This window comes from Salvelinus fontinalis, chromosome 29 (genome assembly GCF_029448725.1).
Source record: "Salvelinus fontinalis isolate EN_2023a chromosome 29, ASM2944872v1, whole genome shotgun sequence".
Lineage (NCBI taxonomy): Eukaryota > Metazoa > Chordata > Actinopteri > Salmoniformes > Salmonidae > Salvelinus > Salvelinus fontinalis.
This window is the reverse complement of record NC_074693.1, coordinates 11,764,160-11,791,414: the sequence shown is the minus strand read 5'-3', so window position 1 is coordinate 11,791,414 and position 27,255 is coordinate 11,764,160. Positions and strand designations below refer to the sequence as shown.

The following is a 27,255-nucleotide window of genomic DNA, read 5'->3' as shown; positions in this document are numbered from 1 at the left end:
CGCGACACTCCGACACCCCGACATTGACACCCCGACACTCCGACACCCCGACATTGACACTCCGACACCCCGACATTGACACCCCGACACTCCGACACCCCGACACTCCGACACCCCGACATTGACACCTCGACACTCCGACACCCCGACACTCCGACACCTCGACACTCCGACACCCCGACACTCCGACACTCCGACACCCCGACACTCCGACACCCCGACATTGACACTCCGACACCCCGACATTGACACCTCGACACTCCGACACCCCGACACCTCGACACTCCGACACCCCGACACTCCGACACCCCGACATTGACACCACGACACTCCGACACCCCGACATTGACACCTCGACACCCCGACACTCCGACACCCCGACACTCCGACACCCCGACACTCCGACACCCCGACATTGACACCCCGACACTCCGACACCCCGACACTCCGACACCCCGACACTCCGACACCCCGACATTGACACCCCGACACTCCGACACCCCGACATTGACACTCCGACACCCCGACATTGACACCCCGACACTCCGACACCCCGACACTCCGACACCCCGACATTGACACCTCGACACTCCGACACCCCGACACTCCGACACCTCGACACTCCGACACCCCGACACTCCGACACCCCGACACCCCGACACTCCGACACCCCGACATTGACACTCCGACACCCCGACATTGACACCTCGACACTCCGACACCCCGACACTCCGACACCCCGACATTGACACCTCGACATTGACACCCCGACATTGACACCTCGACATTGACACCCCGACATTGACACCCCGACATTGACACCTCGACACTCCGACACCCCGACACTCCGACACCCCGACATTGACACCCCGACACTCCGACACCCCGACACTCCGACACCCCGACATTGACACCCCGACACTCCGACACCCCGACACTCCGACACCCCGACACTCCGACACCCCGACATTGACACCCTGACACTCCGACACCCCGACATTGACACTCCGACACCCCGACATTGACACCCCGACACTCCGACACCCCGACACTCCGACACCCCGACATTGACACTCCGACACCCCGACATTGACACCTCGACACTCCGACACCCCGACACCCCGACACTCCGACACCCCGACACTCCGACACCCCGACATTGACACTCCGACACCCCGACATTGACACCCCGACACTCCGACACCCCGACACTCCGACACCCCGACATTGACACTCCGACACCCCGACATTGACACCCCGACACTCCGACACCCCGACACTCCGACACCCCGACATTGACACTCCGACACCCCGACATTGACACCTCGACACTCCGACACCCCGACACCTCGACACTCCGACACCCCGACACTCCGACACCCCGACATTGACACCACGACACTCCGACACCCCGACACTCCGACACCCCGACACTCCGACACCCCGACACTCCGACACCCCGACATTGACACCTCGACACTCCGACACCCCGACACCCCGACACCCCGCGACACTCCGACACCTCGACACTCCGACACCTCGACACTCCGACACTCCGACACCTCGACACTCCGACACTCCGACACTCCGACACTCAGACATTCAGACACTCAGACACTCAGACACTCAGACACTCAGACACTCAGACACTCAGACACTCCGACATTGACACCTCGACACCCCGACACCCCGACACCCAGACACCCAGACACCCAGACACCCAGACACTCAGACACTCAGACACTCAGACACTCAGACACTCAGACACTCAGACACTCAGACACTCAGACACTCAGACACTCCGACACTCCGACACTCCGACACTCCGACATTATTTACAAAAGATCACACCTGTTTAGTGAGTCCGCCAGATCAGAGGCAGTAGGCATGCCCACGTGTTCTCTTGATAAGTGTGTTAATTTCACAAGTTTTCTGTTTTGATAACTATTCAAAATGTAACGAGTACTTTGGATTGTCAGGGAAAATGTATGGAGTAAAAAGTACAATATTTTCTTTAGGAATGAAGTGAAGTAAAAGTTGTCCAAAATATAAATAGTAAAGTACAGTTACCCCAAATAACTACTTAAGTAGTACTTTAAAGTATTTTTACCTGAGTACTTTACACCACTGCTAGATCAGCACTGGTATAGCAGACTGTCAGTGATTGTACAGGCAGGATTTGGACCACTTCAGCATAGTAGTCTACCAATCAGTGTCCTTATCACCGTACACATTCAGTACAAATAACCCTGGTCCTCCTGCAGACGCCTGCTCAGTGCGGCATTGTACTTTGAGAGCGAGAGAGAGCGAGAGAGAGCGAGAGAAAGAGAGAGAGAGAGAAAGAGAGAGAGAAAGCGAGAGAGAGAGAGAGCGAGAGAAAGAGAGAGAGAGAGAGAAAGCGAGACTACAATTGGCACTTGGAGTAACATTTACTGGTACACATGGTTCCATAAGTGTTCTGTAGTAAGAGATCCTTAGAGTTTATACTTCATACTGTACATTCTTAAAATGATTGCTCACATACAGTATATATTTCCTGATTTGAGAAAACAATGTTTACGTTGGAAACATATAGACGACAAATGACATTAGTATATGCTCCACAACATTCCTTTGTTTTCCAAGGAAAATATATGACAAAGTACAAATAAGTACTGTGATAATTGTTTTTAGTTTTGAAATAAGGCTAATATAAATACTCTTATATAATCACAATATACAACAGCAATAATTATTACACTTCTGCTCCCTCAGAAGGAAAAAGGTTTTGAAAAAGGCACTCACATTAAGTACACTTTAACATGGGGCACCATTTTAGAGTGTCTTTGGATAGATGTCAAAGATAGTCTATGCAAACCTACATATTATAAACACATAGAAAAAGACAGCTCATCTTCCTAGCGGCTTACACCTGCATCGTCTTTCAACAGACACTCTCAAACCCCTGGACAAAGAGAGCCAGAGATCCTATAAAACCTAGTGTAAGATCCCTTCCCCTGTAGCCATTGACAAAAGACATTTTGGCAGCGGTAGTGAACATGAAGCCCTCCCAGGCATCCATTGCAGTGCACACTGTCAGTCAGACAGAGGGTGAGGGGCAACAGAAAGGCTTTTTCAAGTCAAAAGATGCTGCCCTGGGGGCACCTGTATAGATGGATGGGAAAATTAACCTATGTAACCCACTTAGTTAGCATGGGCTAGATTTCGCTACCTTAAGTTAGCTTAGCTTAGCATATAATAGCTAAAACAAGCTTAAGTTAGCATAGACTAACCTAGCCTCAGACAAACTCCTCCTCGCAGTGGGCCTCCCCCACCAACAATGAGTATTTGTCGGGTTCGCTGAGGGCCATGCAGTTGAGGGAGTGCTTTGATTGGAAGTTGGCGACGCGGTCAAATAAGCTCAACTTGGGGGAGGGGCGGCGCAGCTCGCTCATGCCGATGTGGACGCTGACATCTGATAGGCTTGCAGCATGTCTCTTCTGACTGCCCAGACGAGACTTCAGTAGCTTAGCGCTGGGCCTAGTGTAACTACAAACAGATAGAGAGAGGAGAGTAAGTGTAACTACAAACAGAGAGAGAGAGGAGAGTTAGTGTAACTACAAACAGAGAGAGATGAGAGTTAGTGTAACTACAAACAGAGAGAGAGGAGAGTTAGTGTAACTACAAACAGAGAGAGAGAGGAGAGTTAGTGTAACTACAAACAGAGAGAGAGAGGAGAGTTAGTGTAACTACAAACAGAGAGAGAGAGGAGAGTTAGTGTAACTACAAACAGAGAGAGAGAGGAGAGTTAGTGTAACTACAAACAGAGAGAGAGAGGAGAGTTAGTGTAACTACAAACAGAGAGAGAGAGGAGAGTTAGTGTAACTACAAACAGAGAGAGAGAGGAGAGTTAGTGTAACTACAAACAGAGAGAGAGAGGAGAGTTAGTGAAACTACAAACAGAGAGAGAGGAGAGTTAGTGAAACTACAAACAGAGAGAGAGGAGAGTTAGTGAAACTACAAACAGAGAGAGGAGAGAGGTAGTGTAACTACAAACAGAGAGAGGAGAGAGGTAGTGTAACTACAAAGAGAGAGAGAGAGGACAGTTAGTGTAACTACAAACAGAGAGAGAGGAGAGTTAGTGTAACTACAAACAGAGAGAGGAGAGAGGTAGTGTAACTACAAACAGAGAGAGAGGAGAGTTAGTGAAACTACAAACAGAGAGAGAGGAGAGTTAGTGAAACTACAAACAGAGAGAGGAGAGAGGTAGTGTAACTACAAACAGAGAGAGAGGAGAGTTAGTGAAACTACAAACAGAGAGAGGAGAGAGGTAGTGTAACTACAAACAGAGAGAGAGCGGAGAGGCAGTGAAACTACAAACAGAGAGAGGAGAGAGGTAGTGTAACTACAAACAGAGAGAGAGGAGAGGTAGTGAAACTACAAACAGAGAGAGAGGAGAGTTAGTGAAACTACAAACAGAGAGAGAGGAGAGTTAGTGAAACTACAAACAGAGAGAGAGAGGAGAGTTAGTGTAACTACAAACAGAGAGAGAAGAGGAGAGTTAGTGTAACTACAAACAGAGAGAGAGAGGAGAGTTAGTGTAACTACAAACAGAGAGAGAGAGGAGAGTTAGTGTAACTACAAACAGAGAGAGAGGAGAGTTAGTGTAACTACAAACAGAGAGAGAGGAGAGTTAGTGTAACTACAAACAGAGAGAGAGAGGAGAGTTAGTGTAACTACAAACAGAGAGAGAGGAGAGTTAGTGTAACTACAAATAGAGAGAGAGAGGAGAGTTAGTGAAACTACAAACAGAGAGAGAGAGGAGAGTTAGTGTAACTACAAACAGAGAGAAAGAGGAGAGTAAGTGTAACTACAAACAGAGAGAGAGAGGAGAGTTAGTGTAACTACAAACAGAGAGAGAGGAGAGTTAGTGTAACTACAAACAGAGAGAAAGAGGAGAGTTAGTGTAACTACAAACAGAGAGAAAGAGGAGAGTAAGTGTAACTACAAACAGAGAGAGAGAGGAGAGTTAGTGTAACTACAAACAGAGAGAGAGGAGAGTTAGTGTAACTACAAACAGAGAGAGAGAGGAGAGTTAGTGTAACTACAAACAGAGAGAGAGGAGAGTCAGTGTAACTACAAATAGAGAGAGAGAGGAGAGTTAGTGAAACTACAAACAGAGAGAGAGAGGAGAGTTAGTGTAACTACAAATAGAGAGAGAGAGGAGAGTTAGTGAAACTACAAACAGAGAGAGAGAGGAGAGTTAGTGAAACTACAAACAGAGAGAGAGAGGAGAGTTAGTGTAACTACAAACAGAGAGAGAGAGGAGAGTTAGTGTAACTACAAACAGAGAGAAAGAGGAGAGTTAGTGTAACTACAAACAGAGAGAAAGAGGAGAGTTAGTGTAACTACAAACAGAGAGAGAGAGGAGAGTTAGTGAAACTACAAACAGAGAGAGAGAGGAGAGTTAGTGTAACTACAAACAGATAGAGAGAGGAGAGTAAGTGTAACTACAAACAGAGAGAGAGAGGAGAGTTAGTGTAACTACAAACAGAGAGAGAGAGGAGAGTATGTGTAACTACAAACAGATAGAGAGAGGAGAGTAAGTGTAACTACAAACAGAGAGAGAGAGGAGAGTAAGTGTAACTACAAACAGAGAGAGAGAGGAGAGTTAGTGTAACTACAAACAGAGAGAGAGAGGAGAGTAAGTGTAACTACAAACAGAGAGAGAGAGGAGAGTTAGTGTAACTACAAACAGAGAGAGAGAGGAGAGTAAGTGTAACTACAAACAGATAGAGAGAGGAGAGTAAGTGTAACTACAAACAGAGAGAGAGAGGAGAGTAAGTGTAACTACAAACAGATAGAGAGAGGAGAGTAAGTGTAACTACAAACAGAGAGAGAGAGGAGAGTTAGTGAAACTACAAACAGAGAGAGTGAGGAGAGTTAGTGTAACTAAAAACAGAGAGAGAGAGGAGAGTTAGTGTAACTACAAACAGAGAGAGAGAGGAGAGTTAGTGTAACTACAAACAGAGAGAGAGAGGAGAGTTAGTGAAACTACAAACAGAGAGAGAGAGGAGAGTTAGTGAAACTACAAACAGAGAGAGAGGAGAGTTAGTGTAACTACAAACAGAGAGAGAGGAGAGTTAGTGAAACTACAAACAGAGAGAGTGAGGAGAGTTAGTGTAACTACAAACAGAGAGAGAGAGGAGAGTTAGTGTAACTACAAACAGAGAGAGAGAGGAGAGTTAGTGTAACTACAAACAGAGAGAGAGAGGAGAGTTAGTGAAACTACAAACAGAGAGAGAGGAGAGTTAGTGAAACTACAAACAGAGAGAGAGGAGAGTTAGTGAAACTACAAACAGAGAGAGGAGAGAGGTAGTGTAACTACAAACAGAGAGAGTGAGGAGAGTTAGTGTAACTACAAACACAGAGAGAGGAGAGGTAGTGTAACTACAAACAGAGAGAGAGAGGAGAGTTAGTGTAACTACAAACAGAGAGAGAGAGGAGAGTAAGTGTAACTACAAACAGATAGAGAGATGAGAGTTAGTGTAACTACAAACAGAGAGAGAGAGGAGAGTTAGTGTAACTACAAACAGAGAGAGAGAGGAGAGTTAGTGTAACTACAAACAGAGAGAGAGAGGAGAGTTAGTGTAACTAAAAACAGAGAGAGAGAGGAGAGTTAGTGAAACTACAAACAGATAGAGAGAGGAGAGAGGTAGTGTAACTACAAACAGAGAGAGTGAGGAGAGTTAGTGAAACTACAAACAGAGAGAGTGAGGAGAGTTAGTGTAACTACAAACACAGAGAGAGGAGAGGTAGTGTAACTACAAACAGAGAGAGAGAGGAGAGTTAGTGTAACTACAAACAGAGAGAGAGAGGAGAGTTAGTGTAACTACAAACAGAGAGAGAGAGGAGAGTTAGTGTAACTACAAACAGAGAGAGAGGAGAGTTAGTGTAACTACAAACAGAGAGAGAGAGGAGAGTTAGTGAAACTACAAACAGATAGAGAGAGGAGAGAGGTAGTGTAACTACAAACAGAGAGAGAGGAGAGAGGTAGTGTAACTACAAACAGAGAGAGAGAGAGGACAGTTAGTGTAACTACAAACAGAGAGAGAGGAGAGTTAGTGAAACTACAAACAGAGAGAGAGGAGAGTTAGTGAAACTACAAACAGAGAGAGAGGAGATTTAGTGAAACTACAAACAGAGAGAGGAGAGAGGTAGTGTAACTACAAACAGAGAGAGGAGAGAGGTAGTGTAACTACAAACAGAGAGAGAGGAGAGTTAGTGTAACTACAAACAGAGAGAGAGAGGAGAGTTAGTGTAACTACAAACAGAGAGAGAGAGGAGAGTTAGTGTAACTACAAACAGAGAGAGAGGACAGTTAGTGTAACTACAAACAGAGAGAGAGAGGAGAGTTAGTGTAACTACAAACAGAGAGAGAGAGGAGAGTTAGTGTAACTACAAACAGAGAAAGAGAGGAGAGTTAGTGTAACTACAAACATAGAGAGAGAGGAGAGTTAGTGTAACTAAAAACAGAGAGAGAGGACAGTTAGTGTAACTACAAACAGATAGAGAGAGGAGAGTTAGTGTAACTACAAACAGAGAGAGAGAGGAGAGTTAGTGTAACTACAAACAGAGAAAGAGAGGAGAGTTAGTGTAACTACAAACATAGAGAGAGAGGAGAGTTAGTGTAACTACAAACAGAGAGAGTGAGGAGAGTTAGTGAAACTACAAACAGAGAGAGTGAGGAGAGTTAGTGTAACTACAAACACAGAGAGAGGAGAGGTAGTGTAACTACAAACAGAGAGAGAGAGGAGAGTTAGTGTAACTACAAACAGAGAGAGAGAGGAGAGTTAGTGTAACTACAAACAGAGAGAGAGAGGAGAGTTAGTGTAACTACAAACAGAGAGAGGAGAGTTAGTGTAACTACAAACAGAGAGAGAGAGGAGAGTTAGTGAAACTACAAACAGATAGAGAGGGGAGAGAGGTAGTGTAACTACAAACAGAGAGAGTGAGGAGAGTTAGTGAAACTACAAACAGAGAGAGAGAGGAGAGTTAGTGTAACTACAAACAGAGAGAGAGAGGAGAGTTAGTGTAACTACAAACAGAGAGAGAGGAGAGTTAGTGTAACTACAAACAGAGAGAGAGAGGAGAGTTAGTGAAACTACAAACAGATAGAGAGAGGAGAGAGGTAGTGTAACTACAAACAGAGAGAGAGGAGAGAGGTAGTGTAACTACAAACAGAGAGAGAGAGAGGACAGTTAGTGTAACTACAAACAGAGAGAGAGGAGAGTTAGTGAAACTACAAACAGAGAGAGAGGAGAGTTAGTGAAACTACAAACAGATAGAGAGGAGAGTTAGTGAAACTACAAACAGAGAGAGGAGAGAGGTAGTGTAACTACAAACAGAGAGAGGAGAGAGGTAGTGTAACTACAAACAGAGAGAGAGGAGAGTTAGTGTAACTACAAACAGAGAGAGAGAGGAGAGTTAGTGTAACTACAAACAGAGAGAGAGAGGAGAGTTAGTGTAACTACAAACAAAGAGAGAGAGGAGAGTTAGTGAAACTACAAACAGAGAGAGAGAGGAGAGTTAGTGAAACTCCAAACAGAGAGAGAGAGGAGAGTTAGTGTAACTACAAACAGAGAGAGTGAGGAGAGTTAGTGTAACTACAAACAGAGAGAGAGAGGAGAGTTAGTGTAACTACAAACAGAGAGAGAGAGGAGAGTTAGTGTAACTACAAACAGAGAGAGAGAGGAGAGTTAGTGTAACTAAAAACAGAGAGAGAGAGGAGAGTTAGTGAAACTACAAACAGATAGAGAGAGGAGAGAGGTAGTGTAACTACAAACAGAGAGAGTGAGGAGAGTTAGTGAAACTACAAACAGAGAGAGTGAGGAGAGTTAGTGTAACTACAAACACAGAGAGAGGAGAGGTAGTGTAACTACAAAAAGAGAGAGAGAGAGGAGAGTTAGTGTAACTACAAACAGAGAGAGAGAGGAGAGTTAGTGTAACTACAAACAGAGAGAGAGAGGAGAGTTAGTGTAACTACAAACAGAGAGAGAGGAGAGTTAGTGTAACTACAAACAGAGAGAGAGAGGAGAGTTAGTGAAACTACAAACAGATAGAGAGAGGAGAGAGGTAGTGTAACTACAAACAGAGAGAGAGGAGAGAGGTAGTGTAACTACAAACAGAGAGAGAGAGAGGACAGTTAGTGTAACTACAAACAGAGAGAGAGGAGAGTTAGTGAAACTACAAACAGAGAGAGAGGAGAGTTAGTGAAACTACAAACAGAGAGAGAGGAGAGTTAGTGAAACTACAAACAGAGAGAGGAGAGAGGTAGTGTAACTACAAACAGAGAGAGGAGAGAGGTAGTGTAACTACAAACAGAGAGAGAGAGGAGAGTTAGTGTAACTACAAACAGAGAGAGGAGAGTTAGTGTAACTACAAACAGAGAGAGAGAGGAGAGTTAGTGTAACTACAAACAGAGAGAGAGAGGAGAGTTAGTGTAACTACAAACAGAGAGAGAGAGGAGAGTTAGTGTAACTACAAACAGAGAGAGAGGAGAGTTAGTGTAACTACAAACAGAGAGAGAGGAGAGTTAGTGAAACTACAAACAGATAGAGAGAGGAGAGAGGTAGTGTAACTACAAACAGAGAGAGAGGAGAGAGGTAGTGTAACTACAAACAGAGAGAGAGAGAGGACAGTTAGTATAACTACAAACAAAGAGAGAGGAGAGTTAGTGAAACTACAAACAGAGAGAGAGGAGAGTTAGTGAAACTACAAACAGAGAGAGAGGAGAGTTAGTGAAACTACAAACAGAGAGAGGAGAGAGGTAGTGTAACTACAAACAGAGAGAGGAGAGAGGTAGTGTAACTACAAACAGAGAGAGAGAGAGGAGAGTTAGTGTAACTACAAACAGAGAGAGAGGAGAGTTAGTGTAACTACAAACAGAGAGAGAGAGGAGAGTTAGTGTAACTACAAACAGAGAGAGAGAGGAGAGTTAGTGTAACTACAAACAAAGAGAGAGAGGAGAGTTAGTGAAACTACAAACAGAGAGAGAGAGGAGAGTTAGTGAAACTCCAAACAGAGAGAGAGAGGAGAGTTAGTGTAACTACAAACAGAAAGAGTGAGGAGAGTTAGTGTAACTACAAACAGAGAGAGAGAGGAGAGTTAGTGTAACTACAAACAGAGAGAGAGAGGAGAGTTAGTGTAACTACAAACAGAGAGAGAGAGGAGAGTTAGTGTAACTAAAAACAGAGAGAGAGAGGAGAGTTAGTGAAACTACAAACAGATAGAGAGAGGAGAGAGGTAGTGTAACTACAAACAGAGAGAGTGAGGAGAGTTAGTGAAACTACAAACAGAGAGAGTGAGGAGAGTTAGTGTAACTACAAACACAGAGAGAGGAGAGGTAGTGTAACTACAAAAAGAGAGAGAGAGAGGAGAGTTAGTGTAACTACAAACAGAGAGAGAGAGGAGAGTTAGTGTAACTACAAACAGAGAGAGAGAGGAGAGTTAGTGTAACTACAAACAGAGAGAGAGGAGAGTTAGTGTAACTACAAACAGAGAGAGAGAGGAGAGTTAGTGAAACTACAAACAGATAGAGAGAGGAGAGAGGTAGTGTAACTACAAACAGAGAGAGAGGAGAGAGGTAGTGTAACTACAAACAGAGAGAGAGAGAGGACAGTTAGTGTAACTACAAACAGAGAGAGAGGAGAGTTAGTGAAACTACAAACAGAGAGAGAGGAGAGTTAGTGAAACTACAAACAGAGAGAGAGGAGAGTTAGTGAAACTACAAACAGAGAGAGGAGAGAGGTAGTGTAACTACAAACAGAGAGAGGAGAGAGGTAGTGTAACTACAAACAGAGAGAGAGAGGAGAGTTAGTGTAACTACAAACAGAGAGAGGAGAGTTAGTGTAACTACAAACAGAGAGAGAGAGGAGAGTTAGTGTAACTACAAACAGAGAGAGAGAGGAGAGTTAGTGTAACTACAAACAGAGAGAGAGAGGAGAGTTAGTGTAACTACAAACAGAGAGAGAGGAGAGTTAGTGTAACTACAAACAGAGAGAGAGGAGAGTTAGTGAAACTACAAACAGATAGAGAGAGGAGAGAGGTAGTGTAACTACAAACAGAGAGAGAGGAGAGAGGTAGTGTAACTACAAACAGAGAGAGAGAGAGGACAGTTAGTGTAACTACAAACAGAGAGAGAGGAGAGTTAGTGAAACTACAAACAGAGAGAGAGGAGAGTTAGTGAAACTACAAACAGAGAGAGAGGAGAGTTAGTGAAACTACAAACAGAGAGAGGAGAGAGGTAGTGTAACTACAAACAGAGAGAGGAGAGAGGTAGTGTAACTACAAACAGAGAGAGAGGAGAGTTAGTGTAACTACAAACAGAGAGAGAGAGGAGAGTTAGTGTAACTACAAACAGAGAGAGAGAGGAGAGTTAGTGTAACTACAAACAGAGAGAGAGGACAGTTAGTGTAACTACAAACAGAGAGAGAGAGGAGAGTTAGTGTAACTACAAACAGAGAGAGAGAGGAGAGTTAGTGTAACTACAAACAGAGAGAGAGAGGAGAGTTAGTGAAACTACAAACAGAGAGAGAGAGGAGAGTTAGTGAAACTACAAACAGAGAGAGAGAGGAGAGTTAGTGTAACTACAAACAGAGAGAGTGAGGAGAGTTAGTGTAACTACAAACAGAGAGAGAGAGGAGAGTTAGTGTAACTACAAACAGAGAGAGAGAGGAGAGTTAGTGTAACTACAAACAGAGAGAGAGAGGAGAGTTAGTGTAACTACAAACAGAGAGAGAGAGGAGAGTTAGTGTAACTACAAACAGAGATAGAGAGGAGAGTTAGTGTAACTACAAACAGATAGAGAGAGGAAAGTTAGTGAAACTACAAACAGAGAGAGAGGAGAGAGGTAGTGTAACTACAAACAGAGAGAGGAGAGAGGTAGTGTAACTACAAACATAGAGAGTGAGGAGAGTTAGTGTAACTACAAACAGAGAGAGAGAGGAGAGTTAGTGTAACTACAAACAGAGAGAGAGAGGAGAGTTAGTGTAACTACAAACAGAGAGAGGAGAGAGGTAGTGTAACTACAAACATAGAGAGTGAGGAGAGTTAGTGTAACTACAAACAGAGAGAGAGAGGAGAGTTAGTGTAACTACAAACAGAGAGAGAGAGGAGAGTTAGTGTAACTACAAACAGAGAGAGAGAGAGGAGAGTTAGTGTAACTACAAACAGAGAGAGAGGAGAGAGGTAGTGTAACTACAAACAGAGAGAGAGAGGAGAGTTAGTGTAACTACAAACAGAGAGAGAGAGGAGAGTTAGTGTAACTACAAACAGAGAGAGTGAGGAGAGTTAGTGTAACTACAAACAGAGAGAGAGAGGAGAGTTAGTGTAACTACAAACATAGAGAGAGAGGAGAGTTAGTGTAACTACAAACAGAGAGAGAGAGGAGAGTTAGTGTAACTACAAACATAGAGAGAGAGGAGAGTTAGTGTAACTACAAACAGAGAGAGAGAGGAGAGTTAGTGTAACTACAAACAGAGAGAGAGAGGAGAGTTAGTGTAACTACAAACAGAGAGAGAGGAGAGTTCGTGTAACTACAAACAGAGAGAGAGAGGAGAGTTAGTGTAACTACAAACAGAGAGAGAGAGGAGAGTTAGTGAAACTACAAACAGAGAGAGAGAGGAGAGTTAGTGAAACTACAAACAGAGAGAGAGAGGAGAGTTAGTGTAACTACAAACAGAGAGAGAGAGGAGAGTTAGTGTAACTACAAACAGAGAGAGAGAGGAGAGTTAGTGTAACTACAATCAGAGAGAGAGAGGAGAGTTAGTGAAACTACAAACAGAGAGAGAGAGGAGAGTTAGTGAAACTACAAACAGAGAGAGAGAGGAGAGTTAGTGTAACTACAAACAGAGAGAGAGAGGAGAGTTAGTGTAACTACAAACAGAGAGAGAGAGGAGAGTTAGTGAAACTACAAACAGAGAGAGAGGAGAGTTAGTCAAACTACAAACAGAGAGAGAGGAGAGTTAGTGAAACTACAAACTGAGAGAGGAGAGAGGTAGTGTAACTACAAACAGAGAGAGTGAGGAGAGTTAGTGTAACTACAAACACAGAGAGAGGAGAGGTAGTGTAACTACAAACAGAGAGAGAGAGGAGAGTTAGTGTAACTACAAACAGAGAGAGAGAGGAGAGTTAGTGTAACTACAAACAGAGAGAGAGAGGAGAGTTAGTGTAACTACAAACAGAGAGAGAGAGGAGAGTTAGTGTAACTAAAAACAGAGAGAGAGAGGAGAGTTAGTGAAACTACAAACAGATAGAGAGAGGAGAGAGGTAGTGTAACTACAAACAGAGAGAGTGAGGAGAGTTAGTGAAACTACAAACAGAGAGAGTGAGGAGAGTTAGTGTAACTACAAACACAGAGAGAGGAGAGTTAGTGTAACTACAAACAGAGAGAGAGAGGAGAGTTAGTGTAACTACAAACAGAGAGAGAGAGGAGAGTTAGTGTAACTACAAACAGAGAGAGAGAGGAGAGTTAGTGTAACTACAAACAGAGAGAGAGAGGAGAGTTAGTGTAACTACAAACAGAGAGAGAGAGGAGAGTTAGTGTAACTACAAACAGAGAGAGAGAGGAGAGTTAGTGTAACTACAAACAGAGGGAGAGAGGAGAGTTAGTGAAACTACAAACAGATAGAGAGAGGAGAGAGGTAGTGTAACTACAAACAGAGAGAGAGGAGAGAGGTAGTGTAACTACAAACAGAGAGAGAGAGAGGACAGTTAGTGTAACTACAAACAGAGAGAGAGGAGAGTTAGTGAAACTACAAACAGAGAGAGAGGAGAGTTAGTGAAACTACAAACAGAGAGAGAGGAGAGTTAGTGAAACTACAAACAGAGAGAGGAGAAAGGTAGTGTAACTACAAACAGAGAGAGGAGAGAGGTAGTGTAACTACAAACAGAGAGAGAGGAGAGTTAGTGAAACTACAAACAGAGAGAGGAGAGAGGTAGTGTAACTACAAACAGAGAGAGAGAGCAGAGGTAGTGTAACTACAAACAGAGAGAGATGAGAGTTAGTGAAACTACAAACAGAGAGAGGAGAGAGGTAGTGTAACTACAAACGGAGAGAGAGAGCAGAGGTAGTGTAACTACAAACAGAGAGAGAGAGGAGAGTTAGTGAAACTACAAACAGAGAGAGAGGAGAGTTAGTGAAACTACAAACAAAGAGAGAGGAGAGTTAGTGAAACTACAAACAGAGAGAGAGAGGAGAGTTAGTGAAACTACAAACAGAGAGAGAGGAGAGTTAGTGAAACTACAAACAAAGAGAGAGGAGAGTTAGTGTAACTACAAACAGAGAGAGGAGAGAGGTAGTGTAACTACAAACAGAGAGAGAGAGCAGAGGTAGTGTAACTACAAACAGAGAGAGATGAGAGTTAGTGAAACTACAAACAGAGAGAGGAGAGAGGTAGTGTAACTACAAACGGAGAGAGAGAGCAGAGGTAGTGTAACTACAAACAGAGAGAGAGGAGAGTTAGTGAAACTACAAACAGAGAGAGGAGAGAGGTAGTGTAACTACAAACAGAGAGAGAGGAGAGTTAGTGAAACTACAAACAGAGAGAGAGGAGAGTTAGTGAAACTACAAACAGAGAGAGAGGAGAGAGGTAGTGTAACTACAAACAGAGAGAGAGAGGAGAGTTAGTGAAACTACAAACAGAGAGAGAGGAGAGAGGTAGTGTAACTACAAACAGAGAGAGAAGATGAGAGTTAGTGTAACTACAAACAGAGAGAGAAGAGGAGAGTTAGTGTAACTACAAACAGAGAGAGAGGAGAGTTAGTGTAACTACAAACAGAGAGAGAGAGGAGAGTTAGTGAAACTACAAACAAAGAGAGAGGAGAGTTAGTGTAACTACAAACAGAGAGAGAGGAGAGTTAGTGTAACTACAAACAGAGAGAGAGGAGAGTTAGTGAAACTACAAACAGAGAGAGAGAGGAGAGTTAGTGTAACTACAAACATAGAGAGAGAGGAGAGTTAGTGAAACTACAAACAGAGAGAGAGGAGAGTTAGTGTAACTACAAACATAGAGAGAGAGGAGAGTTAGTGTAACTACAAACAGAGAGAGAGAGAGGAGAGTTAGTGTAACTACAAACAGAGAGAGAGAGGAGAGTTAGTGTAACTACAAACAGAGAGAGAGGAGAGTTAGTGTAACTACAAACATAGAGAGAGAGGAGAGTTAGTGTAACTACAAACAGAGAGAGAGAGAGGAGAGTTAGTGTAACTACAAACAGAGAGAGAGAGGAGAGTTAGTGTAACTACAAACAGAGAGAGAGAGGAGAGTTAGTGTAACTACAAACAGAGAGAGAAAGGAGAGTTAGTGTAACTACAAACAGAGAGAGAGGAGAGTTAGTGTAACTACAAACAGAGAGAGAGAGGAGAGTTAGTGTAACTACAAACAGATAGAGAGAGGAAAGTTAGTGAAACTACAAACAGAGAGAGAGGAGAGAGGTAGTGTAACTACAAACAGAGAGAGAGAGAGGACAGTTAGTGTAACTACAAACAGAGAGAGAGGAGAGTTAGTGTAACTACAAACAGAGAGAGGAGAGTTAGTGAAACTACAAACAAAGAGAGAGGAGAGTTAGTGTAACTACAAACAGAGAGAGGGGAGAGTTAGTGTAACTACAAACAGAGAGAGAGAGGAGAGTTAGTGTAACTACAAACAGAGAGAGAGAGGACAGTTAGTGTAACTACAAACATAGAGAGAGAGGAGAGTTAGTGTAACTACAAACAGAGAGAGAGGAGAGTTAGTGTAACTACAAACAGAGAGAGGAGAGTTAGTGAAACTACAAACAAAGAGAGAGGAGAGTTAGTGTAACTACAAACAGAGAGAGAGAGGAGAGTTAGTGTAACTACAAACAGAGAGAGGAGAGTTAGTGTAACTACAAACAGAGAGAGAGGAGAGTTAGTGTAACTACAAACATAGAGAGAGAGGAGAGTTAGTGTAACTACAAACAGAGAGAGAGAGGAGAGTTAGTGTAACTACAAACATAGAGAGAGAGGAGAGTTAGTGTAACTACAAACAGAGAGAGAGAGGAGAGTTAGTGAAACTACAAACAGAGAGAGAGAGGAGAGTTAGTGTAACTACAAACAGAGAGAGAGAGGAGAGTTAGTGTAACTACAAACAGAGAGAGAGAGGAGAGTTAGTGAAACTACAAACAGAGAGAGGAGAGTTAGTCAAACTACAAACATAGAGAGTGAGGAGAGTTAGTGTAACTACAAACAGAGAGAGAGAGGAGAGTTAGTGTAACTACAAACAGAGAGAGAGAGGAGAGTTAGTGTAACTACAAATAGAGAGAGAGAGGAGAGTTAGTGAAACTACAAACAGAGAGAGGAGAGAGGTAGTGTAACTACAAACATAGAGAGTGAGGAGAGTTAGTGTAACTACAAACACAGAGAGAGGAGAGGTAGTGTAACTACAAACAGAGAGAGAGAGGAGAGTTAGTGTAACTACAAACAGAGAGAGAGAGGAGAGTTAGTGTAACTACAAACAGAGAGAGAGAGGAGAGTTAGTGTAACTACAAACAGAGAGAGAGAGGAGAGTTAGTGTAACTAAAAACAGAGAGAGAGAGGAGAGTTAGTGAAACTACAAACAGAGAGAGAGAGGAGAGAGGTAGTGTAACTACAAACAGAGAGAGTGAGGAGAGTTAGTGAAACTACAAACAGAGAGAGTGAGGAGAGTTAGTGTAACTACAAACACAGAGAGAGGAGAGTTAGTGTAACTACAAACAGAGAGAGAGAGGAGAGTTAGTGTAACTACAAACAGAGAGAGAAGAGGAGAGTTAGTGTAACTACAAACAGAGAGAGAGGAGAGTTAGTGTAACTACAAACAGAGAGAGAGAGGAGAGTTAGTGAAACTACAAACAAAGAGAGAGGAGAGTTAGTGTAACTACAAACAGAGAGAGAGGAGAGTTAGTGTAACTACAAACAGAGAGAGAGGAGAGTTAGTGAAACTACAAACAGAGAGAGAGAGGAGAGTTAGTGTAACTACAAACAGAGAGAGAGAGGAGAGTTAGTGAAACTACAAACAGAGAGAGAGGAGAGTTAGTGTAACTACAAACATAGAGAGAGAGGAGAGTTAGTGTAACTACAAACAGAGAGAGAGAGAGGAGAGTTAGTGTAACTACAAACAGAGAGAGAGAGGAGAGTTAGTGTAACTACAAACAGAGAGAGAGGAGAGTTAGTGTAACTACAAACATAGAGAGAGAGGAGAGTTAGTGTAACTACAAACAGAGAGAGAGAGAGGAGAGTTAGTGTAACTACAAACAGAGAGAGAGAGGAGAGTTAGTGTAACTACAAACAGAGAGAGAGAGGAGAGTTAGTGTAACTACAAACAGAGAGAGAAAGGAGAGTTAGTGTAACTACAAACAGAGAGAGAGGAGAGTTAGTGTAACTACAAACAGAGAGAGAGAGGAGAGTTAGTGTAACTACAAACAGATAGAGAGAGGAAAGTTAGTGAAACTACAAACAGAGAGAGAGGAGAGAGGTAGTGTAACTACAAACAGAGAGAGAGAGAGGACAGTTAGTGTAACTACAAACAGAGAGAGAGGAGAGTTAGTGTAACTACAAACAGAGAGAGGAGAGTTAGTGAAACTACAAACAAAGAGAGAGGAGAGTTAGTGTAACTACAAACAGAGAGAGGGGAGAGTTAGTGTAACTACAAACAGAGAGAGAGAGGAGAGTTAGTGTAACTACAAACAGAGAGAGAGAGGACAGTTAGTGTAACTACAAACATAGAGAGAGAGGAGAGTTAGTGTAACTACAAACAGAGAGAGAGGAGAGTTAGTGTAACTACAAACAGAGAGAGGAGAGTTAGTGAAACTACAAACAAAGAGAGAGGAGAGTTAGTGTAACTACAAACAGAGAGAGAGAGGAGAGTTAGTGTAACTACAAACAGAGAGAGGAGAGTTAGTGTAACTACAAACAGAGAGAGAGGAGAGTTAGTGTAACTACAAACATAGAGAGAGAGGAGAGTTAGTGTAACTACAAACAGAGAGAGAGAGGAGAGTTAGTGTAACTACAAACATAGAGAGAGAGGAGAGTTAGTGTAACTACAAACAGAGAGAGAGAGGAGAGTTAGTGTAACTACAAACAGAGAGAGAGAGGAGAGTTAGTGAAACTACAAACAGAGAGAGAGAGGAGAGTTAGTGTAACTACAAACAGAGAGAGAGAGGAGAGTTAGTGAAACTACAAACAGAGAGAGAGAGGAGAGTTAGTGAAACTACAAACATAGAGAGTGAGGAGAGTTAGTCAAACTACAAACAGAGAGAGAGAGGAGAGTTAGTGTAACTACAAACAGAGAGAGAGAGGAGAGTTAGTGTAACTACAAATAGAGAGAGAGAGGAGAGTTAGTGAAACTACAAACAGAGAGAGGAGAGAGGTAGTGTAACTACAAACATAGAGAGTGAGGAGAGTTAGTGTAACTACAAACACAGAGAGAGGAGAGGTAGTGTAACTACAAACAGAGAGAGAGAGGAGAGTTAGTGTAACTACAAACAGAGAGAGAGAGGAGAGTTAGTGTAACTACAAACAGAGAGAGAGAGGAGAGTTAGTGTAACTACAAACAGAGAGAGAGAGGAGAGTTAGTGTAACTAAAAACAGAGAGAGAGAGGAGAGTTAGTGAAACTACAAACAGAGAGAGAGAGGAGAGAGGTAGTGTAACTACAAACAGAGAGAGTGAGGAGAGTTAGTGAAACTACAAACAGAGAGAGTGAGGAGAGTTAGTGTAACTACAAACACAGAGAGAGGAGAGTTAGTGTAACTACAAACAGAGAGAGAGAGGAGAGTTAGTGTAACTACAAACAGAGAGAGAGAGGAGAGTTAGTGTAACTACAAACATAGAGAGAGAGGAGAGTTAGTGTAACTACAAACAGAGAGAGAGGAGAGTTAGTGTAAATACAAACAGAGAGAGAGAGGAGAGTTAGTGTAACTACAAACAGAGAGAGAGAGGAGAGTTAGTGAAACTACAAACAGAGAGAGGAGAGAGGTAGTGTAACTACAAACAGAGAGAGAGGAGAGTTAGTGAAACTACAAACAGAGAGAGAGGAGAGTTAGTGAAACTACAAACAGAGAGAGAGCAGAGAGGTAGTGTAACTACAAACAGAGAGAGAGAGGAGAGTTAGTGAAACTACAAACAGAGAGAGAGGAGAGAGGTAGTGTAACTACAAACAGAGAGAGAAGATGAGAGTTAGTGTAACTACAAACAGAGAGAGAAGAGGAGAGTTAGTGTAACTACAAACAGAGAGAGAGGAGAGTTAGTGTAACTACAAACAGAGAGAGAGAGGAGAGTTAGTGAAACTACAAACAAAGAGAGAGGAGAGTTAGTGTAACTACAAACAGAAAGAGAGGAGAGTTAGTGTAACTACAAACAGAGAGAGAGGAGAGTTAGTGAAACTACAAACAGAGAGAGAGAGGAGAGTTAGTGTAACTACAAACATAGAGAGAGAGGAGAGTTAGTGAAACTACAAACAGAGAGAGAGGAGAGTTAGTGTAACTACAAACATAGAGAGAGAGGAGAGTTAGTGTAACTACAAACAGAGAGAGAGAGAGGAGAGTTAGTGTAACTACAAACAGAGAGAGAGAGGAGAGTTAGTGTAACTACAAACAGAGAGAGAGGAGAGTTAGTGTAACTACAAACATAGAGAGAGAGGAGAGTTAGTGTAACTACAAACAGAGAGAGAGAGAGGAGAGTTAGTGTAACTACAAACAGAGAGAGAGAGGAGAGTTAGTGTAACTACAAACAGAGAGAGAGAGGAGAGTTAGTGTAACTACAAACAGAGAGAGAGAGGAGAGTTAGTGTAACTACAAACAGAGAGAGAAAGGAGAGTTAGTGTAACTACAAACAGAGAGAGAGGAGAGTTAGTGTAACTACAAACAGAGAGAGAGATGAGAGTTAGTGTAACTACAAACAGATAGAGAGAGGAAAGTTAGTGAAACTACAAACAGAGAGAGAGGAGAGAGGTAGTGTAACTACAAACAGAGAGAGAGAGAGGACAGTTAGTGTAACTACAAACAAAGAGAGAGGAGAGTTAGTGTAACTACAAACAGAGAGAGGGGAGAGTTAGTGTAACTACAAACAGAGAGAGAGAGGAGAGTTAGTGTAACTACAAACAGAGAGAGAGAGGACAGTTAGTGTAACTACAAACATAGAGAGAGAGGAGAGTTAGTGTAACTACAAACAGAGAGAGAGGAGAGTTAGTGTAACTACAAACAGAGAGAGGAGAGTTAGTGAAACTACAAACAAAGAGAGAGGAGAGTTAGTGTAACTACAAACAGAGAGAGAGAGGAGAGTTAGTGTAACTACAAACAGAGAGAGGAGAGTTAGTGTAACTACAAACAGAGAGAGAGGAGAGTTAGTGTAACTACAAACATAGAGAGAGAGGAGAGTTAGTGTAACTACAAACAGAGAGAGAGAGGAGAGTTAGTGTAACTACAAACATAGAGAGAGAGGAGAGTTAGTGTAACTACAAACAGAGAGAGAGAGAGGAGAGTTAGTGTAACTACAAAAAGAGAGAGAGAGGAGAGTTAGTGTAACTACAAACAGAGAGAGAGAGGAGAGTTATTGTAACTACAAACAGAGAGAGAGAGGAGAGTTAGTGAAACTACAAACAGAGAGAGAGAGGAGAGTTAGTGTAACTACAAACAGAGAGAGAGAGGAGAGTTAGTGTAACTACAAACAGAGAGAGAGAGGAGAGTTAGTGAAACTACAAACAGAGAGAGGAGAGTTAGTCAAACTACAAACAGAGAGAGAGGAGAGTTAGTGAAACTACAAACAGAGAGAGGAGAGAGGTAGTGTAACTACAAACAGAGAGAGTGAGGAGAGTTAGTGTAACTACAAACACAGAGAGAGGAGAGGTAGTGTAACTACAAACAGAGAGAGAGAGGAGAGTTAGTGTAACTACAAACAGAGAGAGAGAGGAGAGTTAGTGTAACTACAAACAGAGAGAGAGAGGAGAGTTAGTGTAACTACAAACAGAGAGAGAGAGGAGAGTTAGTGTAACTAAAAACAGAGAGAGAGAGGAGAGTTAGTGAAACTACAAACAGAGAGAGAGAGGAGAGTTAGTGAAACTACAAACAGAGAGAGAGGAGAGAGGTAGTGTAACTACAAACAGAGAGAGAAGATGAGAGTTAGTGTAACTACAAACAGAGAGAGAAGAGGAGAGTTAGTGTAACTACAAACAGAGAGAGAGGAGAGTTAGTGTAACTACAAACAGAGAGAGAGAGGAGAGTTAGTGAAACTACAAACAAAGAGAGAGGAGAGTTAGTGTAACTACAAACAGAGAGAGAGGAGAGTTAGTGAAACTACAAACAGAGAGAGAGGAGAGTTAGTGAAACTACAAACAGAGAGAGAGAGGAGAGTTAGTGTAACTACAAACATAGAGAGAGAGGAGAGTTAGTGAAACTACAAACAGAGAGAGAGGAGAGTTAGTGTAACTACAAACATAGAGAGAGAGGAGAGTTAGTGTAACTACAAACAGAGAGAGAGAGAGGAGAGTTAGTGTAACTACAAACAGAGAGAGAGAGGAGAGTTAGTGTAACTACAAACAGAGAGAGAGGAGAGTTAGTGTAACTACAAACATAGAGAGAGAGGAGAGTTAGTGTAACTACAAACAGAGAGAGAGAGAGGAGAGTTAGTGTAACTACAAACAGAGAGAGAGAGGAGAGTTAGTGTAACTACAAACAGAGAGAGAGAGGAGAGTTAGTGTAACTACAAACAGAGAGAGAGAGGAGAGTTAGTGTAACTACAAACAGAGAGAGAAAGGAGAGTTAGTGTAACTACAAACAGAGAGAGAGGAGAGTTAGTGTAACTACAAACAGAGAGAGAGAGGAGAGTTAGTGTAACTACAAACAGATAGAGAGAGGAAAGTTAGTGAAACTACAAACAGAGAGAGAGGAGAGAGGTAGTGTAACTACAAACAGAGAGAGAGAGAGGACAGTTAGTGTAACTACAAACAGAGAGAGAGGAGAGTTAGTGTAACTACAAACAGAGAGAGGAGAGTTAGTGAAACTACAAACAAAGAGAGAGGAGAGTTAGTGTAACTACAAACAGAGAGAGGGGAGAGTTAGTGTAACTACAAACAGAGAGAGAGAGGAGAGTTAGTGTAACTACAAACAGAGAGAGAGAGGACAGTTAGTGTAACTACAAACATAGAGAGAGAGGAGAGTTAGTGTAACTACAAACAGAGAGAGAGGAGAGTTAGTGTAACTACAAACAGAGAGAGGAGAGTTAGTGAAACTACAAACAAAGAGAGAGGAGAGTTAGTGTAACTACAAACAGAGAGAGAGAGGAGAGTTAGTGTAACTACAAACAGAGAGAGGAGAGTTAGTGTAACTACAAACAGAGAGAGAGGAGAGTTAGTGTAACTACAAACATAGAGAGAGAGGAGAGTTAGTGTAACTACAAACAGAGAGAGAGAGGAGAGTTAGTGTAACTACAAACATAGAGAGAGAGGAGAGTTAGTGTAACTACAAACAGAGAGAGAGAGAGGAGAGTTAGTGTAACTACAAAAAGAGAGAGAGAGGAGAGTTAGTGTAACTACAAACAGAGAGAGAGAGGAGAGTTATTGTAACTACAAACAGAGAGAGAGAGGAGAGTTAGTGAAACTACAAACAGAGAGAGAGAGGAGAGTTAGTGTAACTACAAACAGAGAGAGAGAGGAGAGTTAGTGTAACTACAAACAGAGAGAGAGAGGAGAGTTAGTGAAACTACAAACAGAGAGAGGAGAGTTAGTCAAACTACAAACAGAGAGAGAGGAGAGTTAGTGAAACTACAAACAGAGAGAGGAGAGAGGTAGTGTAACTACAAACAGAGAGAGTGAGGAGAGTTAGTGTAACTACAAACACAGAGAGAGGAGAGGTAGTGTAACTACAAACAGAGAGAGAGAGGCGAGTTAGTGTAACTACAAACAGAGAGAGAGAGGAGAGTTAGTGTAACTACAAACAGAGAGAGAGAGGAGAGTTAGTGTAACTACAAACAGAGAGAGAGAGGAGAGTTAGTGTAACTAAAAACAGAGAGAGAGAGGAGAGTTAGTGAAACTACAAACAGAGAGAGTGAGGAGAGTTAGTGTAACTACAAACACAGAGAGAGGAGAGTTAGTGTAACTACAAACAGAGAGAGAGAGGAGAGTTAGTGTAACTACAAACAGAGAGAGAGAGGAGAGTTAGTGTAACTACAAACAGAGAGAGAGAGGAGAGTTAGTGTAACTACAAACAGAGAGAGAGAGGAGAGTTAGTGTAACTACAAACAGAGAGAGAGAAGAGAGTTAGTGTAACTACAAACAGAGAGAGAGAGGAGAGTTAGTGAAACTACAAACAGATAGAGGAGAGAGGTAGTGTAACTACAAACAGAGAGAGAGGAGAGAGGTAGTGTAACTACAAACAGAGAGAGAGAGAGGACAGTTAGTGTAACTACAAACAGAGAGAGAGGAGAGTTAGTGAAACTACAAACAGAGAGAGAGGAGAGTTAGTGAAACTACAAACAGAGAGAGAGGAGAGTTAGTGAAACTACAAACAAAGAGAGGAGAAAGGTAGTGTAACTACAAACAGAGAGAGAGGAGAGTTAGTGAAACTACAAACAGAGAGAGAGAGAGGACAGTTAGTGTAACTACAAACAGAGAGAGAGGAGAGTTAGTGTAACTACAAACAGAGAGAGAGGAGAGTTAGTGAAACTACAAACAGAGAGAGAGAGGAGAGTTAGTGTAACTACAAACAGAGAGAGAGAGGAGAGTTAGTGAAACTACAAACAGAGAGAGGAGAGAGGTATTGTAACTACAAACAGAGAGAGGAGAGTTAGTGAAACTACAAACAGAGGGAGAGGAGAGTTAGTGAAACTACAAACAGAGAGAGAGGAGAGTTAGTGAAACTACAAACAGAGAGAGAGGAGAGTTAGTGAAACTACAAACAGAGAGAGAGGAGAGTTAGTGAAACTACAAACAGAGAGAGGAGAAAGGTAGTGTAACTACAAACAGAGAGAGGAGAGAGGTAGTGTAACTACAAACAGAGAGAGAGGAGAGTTAGTGAAACTACAAACAGAGAGAGAGGAGAGTTAGTGAAACTACAAACAGAGAGAGGAGAGAGGTAGTGTAACTACAAACAGAGAGAGAGAGCAGAGGTAGTGTAACTACAAACAGAGAGAGATGAGAGTTAGTGAAACTACAAACAGAGAGAGGAGAGAGGTAGTGTAACTACAAACAGAGAGAGAGAGCAGAGGTAGTGTAACTACAAACAGAGAGAGAGGAGAGTTAGTGAAACTACAAACAGAGAGAGGAGAGAGGTAGTGTAACTACAAACAGAGAGAGAAGATGAGAGTTAGTGTAACTACAAACAGAGAGAGAGGAGAGTTAGTGTAACTACAAACAGAGAGAGAGAGGAGAGTTAGTGAAACTACAAACAAAGAGAGAGGAGAGTTAGTGTAACTACAAACAGAAAGAGAGGAGAGTTAGTGTAACTACAAACAGAGAGAGAGGAGAGTTAGTGTAACTACAAACAGAGAGAGAGGAGAGTTAGTGTAACTACAAACAGAGAGAGAGAGGAGAGTTAGTGTAACTACAAACAGAGAGAGAGAGGAGAGTTAGTGTAACTACAAACAGAGAGAGAGGAGAGTTAGTGTAACTACAAACAGAGAGAGAGAGGAGAGTTCGTGTAACTACAAACATAGAGAGAGAGGAGAGTTAGTGAAACTACAAACAGAGAGAGAGGAGAGTTAGTGTAACTACAAACATAGAGAGAGAGGAGAGTTAGTGTAACTACAAACAGAGAGAGAGAGAGGAGAGTTAGTGTAACTACAAACAGAGAGAGAGAGGAGAGTTAGTGTAACTACAAACAGAGAGAGAGGAGAGTTAGTGTAACTACAAACATAGAGAGAGAGGAGAGTTAGTGTAACTACAAACAGAGAGAGAGAGAGGAGAGTTAGTGTAACTACAAACAGAGAGAGAGAGGAGAGTTAGTGTAACTACAAACAGAGAGAGAGAGGAGAGTTAGTGTAACTACAAACAGAGAGAGAGAGGAGAGTTAGTGTAACTACAAACAGAGAGAGAGAGGAGAGTTAGTGTAACTACAAACAGAGAGAGAGAGGAGAGTTAGTGTAACTACAAACAGATAGAGAGAGGAAAGTTAGTGAAACTACAAACAGAGAGAGAGGAGAGAGGTAGTGTAACTACAAACAGAGAGAGAGAGAGGACAGTTAGTGTAACTACAAACAGAGAGAGAGGAGAGTTAGTGTAACTACAAACAGAGAGAGGACAGTTAGTGAAACTACAAACAAAGAGAGAGGAGAGTTAGTGTAACTACAAACAGAGAGAGAGGAGAGTTAGTGTAACTACAAACAGAGAGAGAGAGGACAGTTAGTGTAACTACAAACATAGAGAGAGAGGAGAGTTAGTGTAACTACAAACAGAGAGAGAGGAGAGTTAGTGTAACTACAAACAGAGAGAGGAGAGTTAGTGAAACTACAAACAAAGAGAGAGGAGAGTTAGTGTAACTACAAACAGAGAGAGAGAGGAGAGTTAGTGTAACTACAAACAGAGAGAGGAGAGTTAGTGTAACTACAAACAGAGAGAGAGGAGAGTTAGTGTAACTACAAACAGAGAGAGAGAGGAGAGTTAGTGTAACTACAAACATAGAGAGAGAGGAGAGTTAGTGTAACTACAAACAGAGAGAGAGAGAGGAGAGTTAGTGTAACTACAAACAGAGAGAGAGAGGAGAGTTAGTGTAACTACAAACAGAGAGAGTGAGGAGAGTTAGTGTAACTACAAACAGAGAGAGAGAGGAGAGTTAGTGTTACTACAAACAGAGAGAGAGAGGAGAGTTAGTGTAACTACAAACAGAGAGAGAGAGGAGAGTTAGTGTAACTACAAACAGAGAGAGAGAGGAGAGTTAGTGTAACTACAAACAGAGAGAGAGAGGAGAGTTAGTGTAACTACAAACAGAGAGAGAGAGGAGAGTTAGTGTAACTACAAACAGAGAGAGAGAGGAGAGTTAGTGTAACTACAAACAGAGAGAGAGAGGAGAGTTAGTGTAACTAAAAACAGAGAGAGAGAGGAGAGTTAGTGAAACTACAAACAGAGAGAGAGAGGAGAGAGGTAGTGTAACTACAAACAGAGAGAGTGAGGAGAGTTAGTGAAACTACAAACAGAGAGAGTGAGGAGAGTTAGTGTAACTACAAACACAGAGAGAGGAGAGTTAGTGCAACTACAAACAGAGAGAGAGAGGAGAGTTAGTGTAACTACAAACAGAGAGAGAGAGGAGAGTTAGTGTAACTACAAACAGAGAGAGAGAGGAGAGTTAGTGTAACTACAAACAGAGAGAGAGAGGAGAGTTAGTGTAACTACAAACAGAGAGAGAGAGGAGAGTTAGTGTAACTACAAACAGAGAGAGAGGAGAGAGGTAGTGTAACTACAAACAGAGAGAGAGAGAGGACAGTTAGTGTAACTACAAACAGAGAGAGAGGAGAGTTAGTGAAACTACAAACAGAGAGAGAGGAGAGTTAGTGAAACTACAAACAGAGAGAGAGGAGAGTTAGTGAAACTACAAACAGAGAGAGGAGAAAGGTAGTGTAACTACAAACAGAGAGAGGAGAGAGGTAGTGTAACTACAAACAGAGAGAGAGGAGAGTTAGTGAAACTACAAACAGAGAGAGAGAGAGGACAGTTAGTGTAACTACAAACAGAGAGAGAGGAGAGTTAGTGTAACTACAAACAGAGAGAGAGGAGAGTTAGTGAAACTACAAACAGAGAGAGAGAGGAGAGTTAGTGTAACTGCAAACAGAGAGAGAGAGGAGAGTTAGTGAAACTACAAACAGAGAGAGGAGAGAGGTAGTGTAACTACAAACAGAGAGAGGAGAGTTAGTGAAACTACAAACAGAGAGAGAGGAGAGTTAGTGAAACTACAAACAGAGAGAGAGGAGAGTTAGTGAACCTACAAACAGAGAGAGAGGAGAGTTAGTGAAACTACAAACAGAGAGAGAGGAGAGTTAGTGAAACTACAAACAGAGAGAGGAGAAAGGTAGTGTAACTACAAACAGAGAGAGGAGAGAGGTAGTGTAACTACAAACAGAGAGAGAGGAGAGTTAGTGAAACTACAAACAGAGAGAGATGAGAGTTAGTGAAACTACAAACAGAGAGAGGAGAGAGGTAGTGTAACTACAAACAGAGAGAGAGAGCAGAGGTAGTGTAACTACAAACAGAGAGAGAGGAGAGTTAGTGAAACTACAAACAGAGAGAGGAGAGAGGTAGTGT

General features: G+C 42.4%; 1 protein-coding gene across 1 annotated transcript in view; it reads right to left on the bottom strand.

Annotated features, from left to right (window-relative positions):
* Positions 1-1,633: 1,633 nt before the first annotated feature.
* The window catches only part of LOC129827213 (copper-transporting ATPase 1-like), a 140,481-nt gene continuing 114,859 nt past the window's right edge, over positions 1,634-27,255 (bottom strand). Inside the window, 1 exon segment of the mRNA XM_055887950.1 lies at positions 1,634-3,528. Coding sequence (XP_055743925.1) covers positions 3,279-3,528 — 250 coding nt within the window. The 3' untranslated portion in view covers positions 1,634-3,278.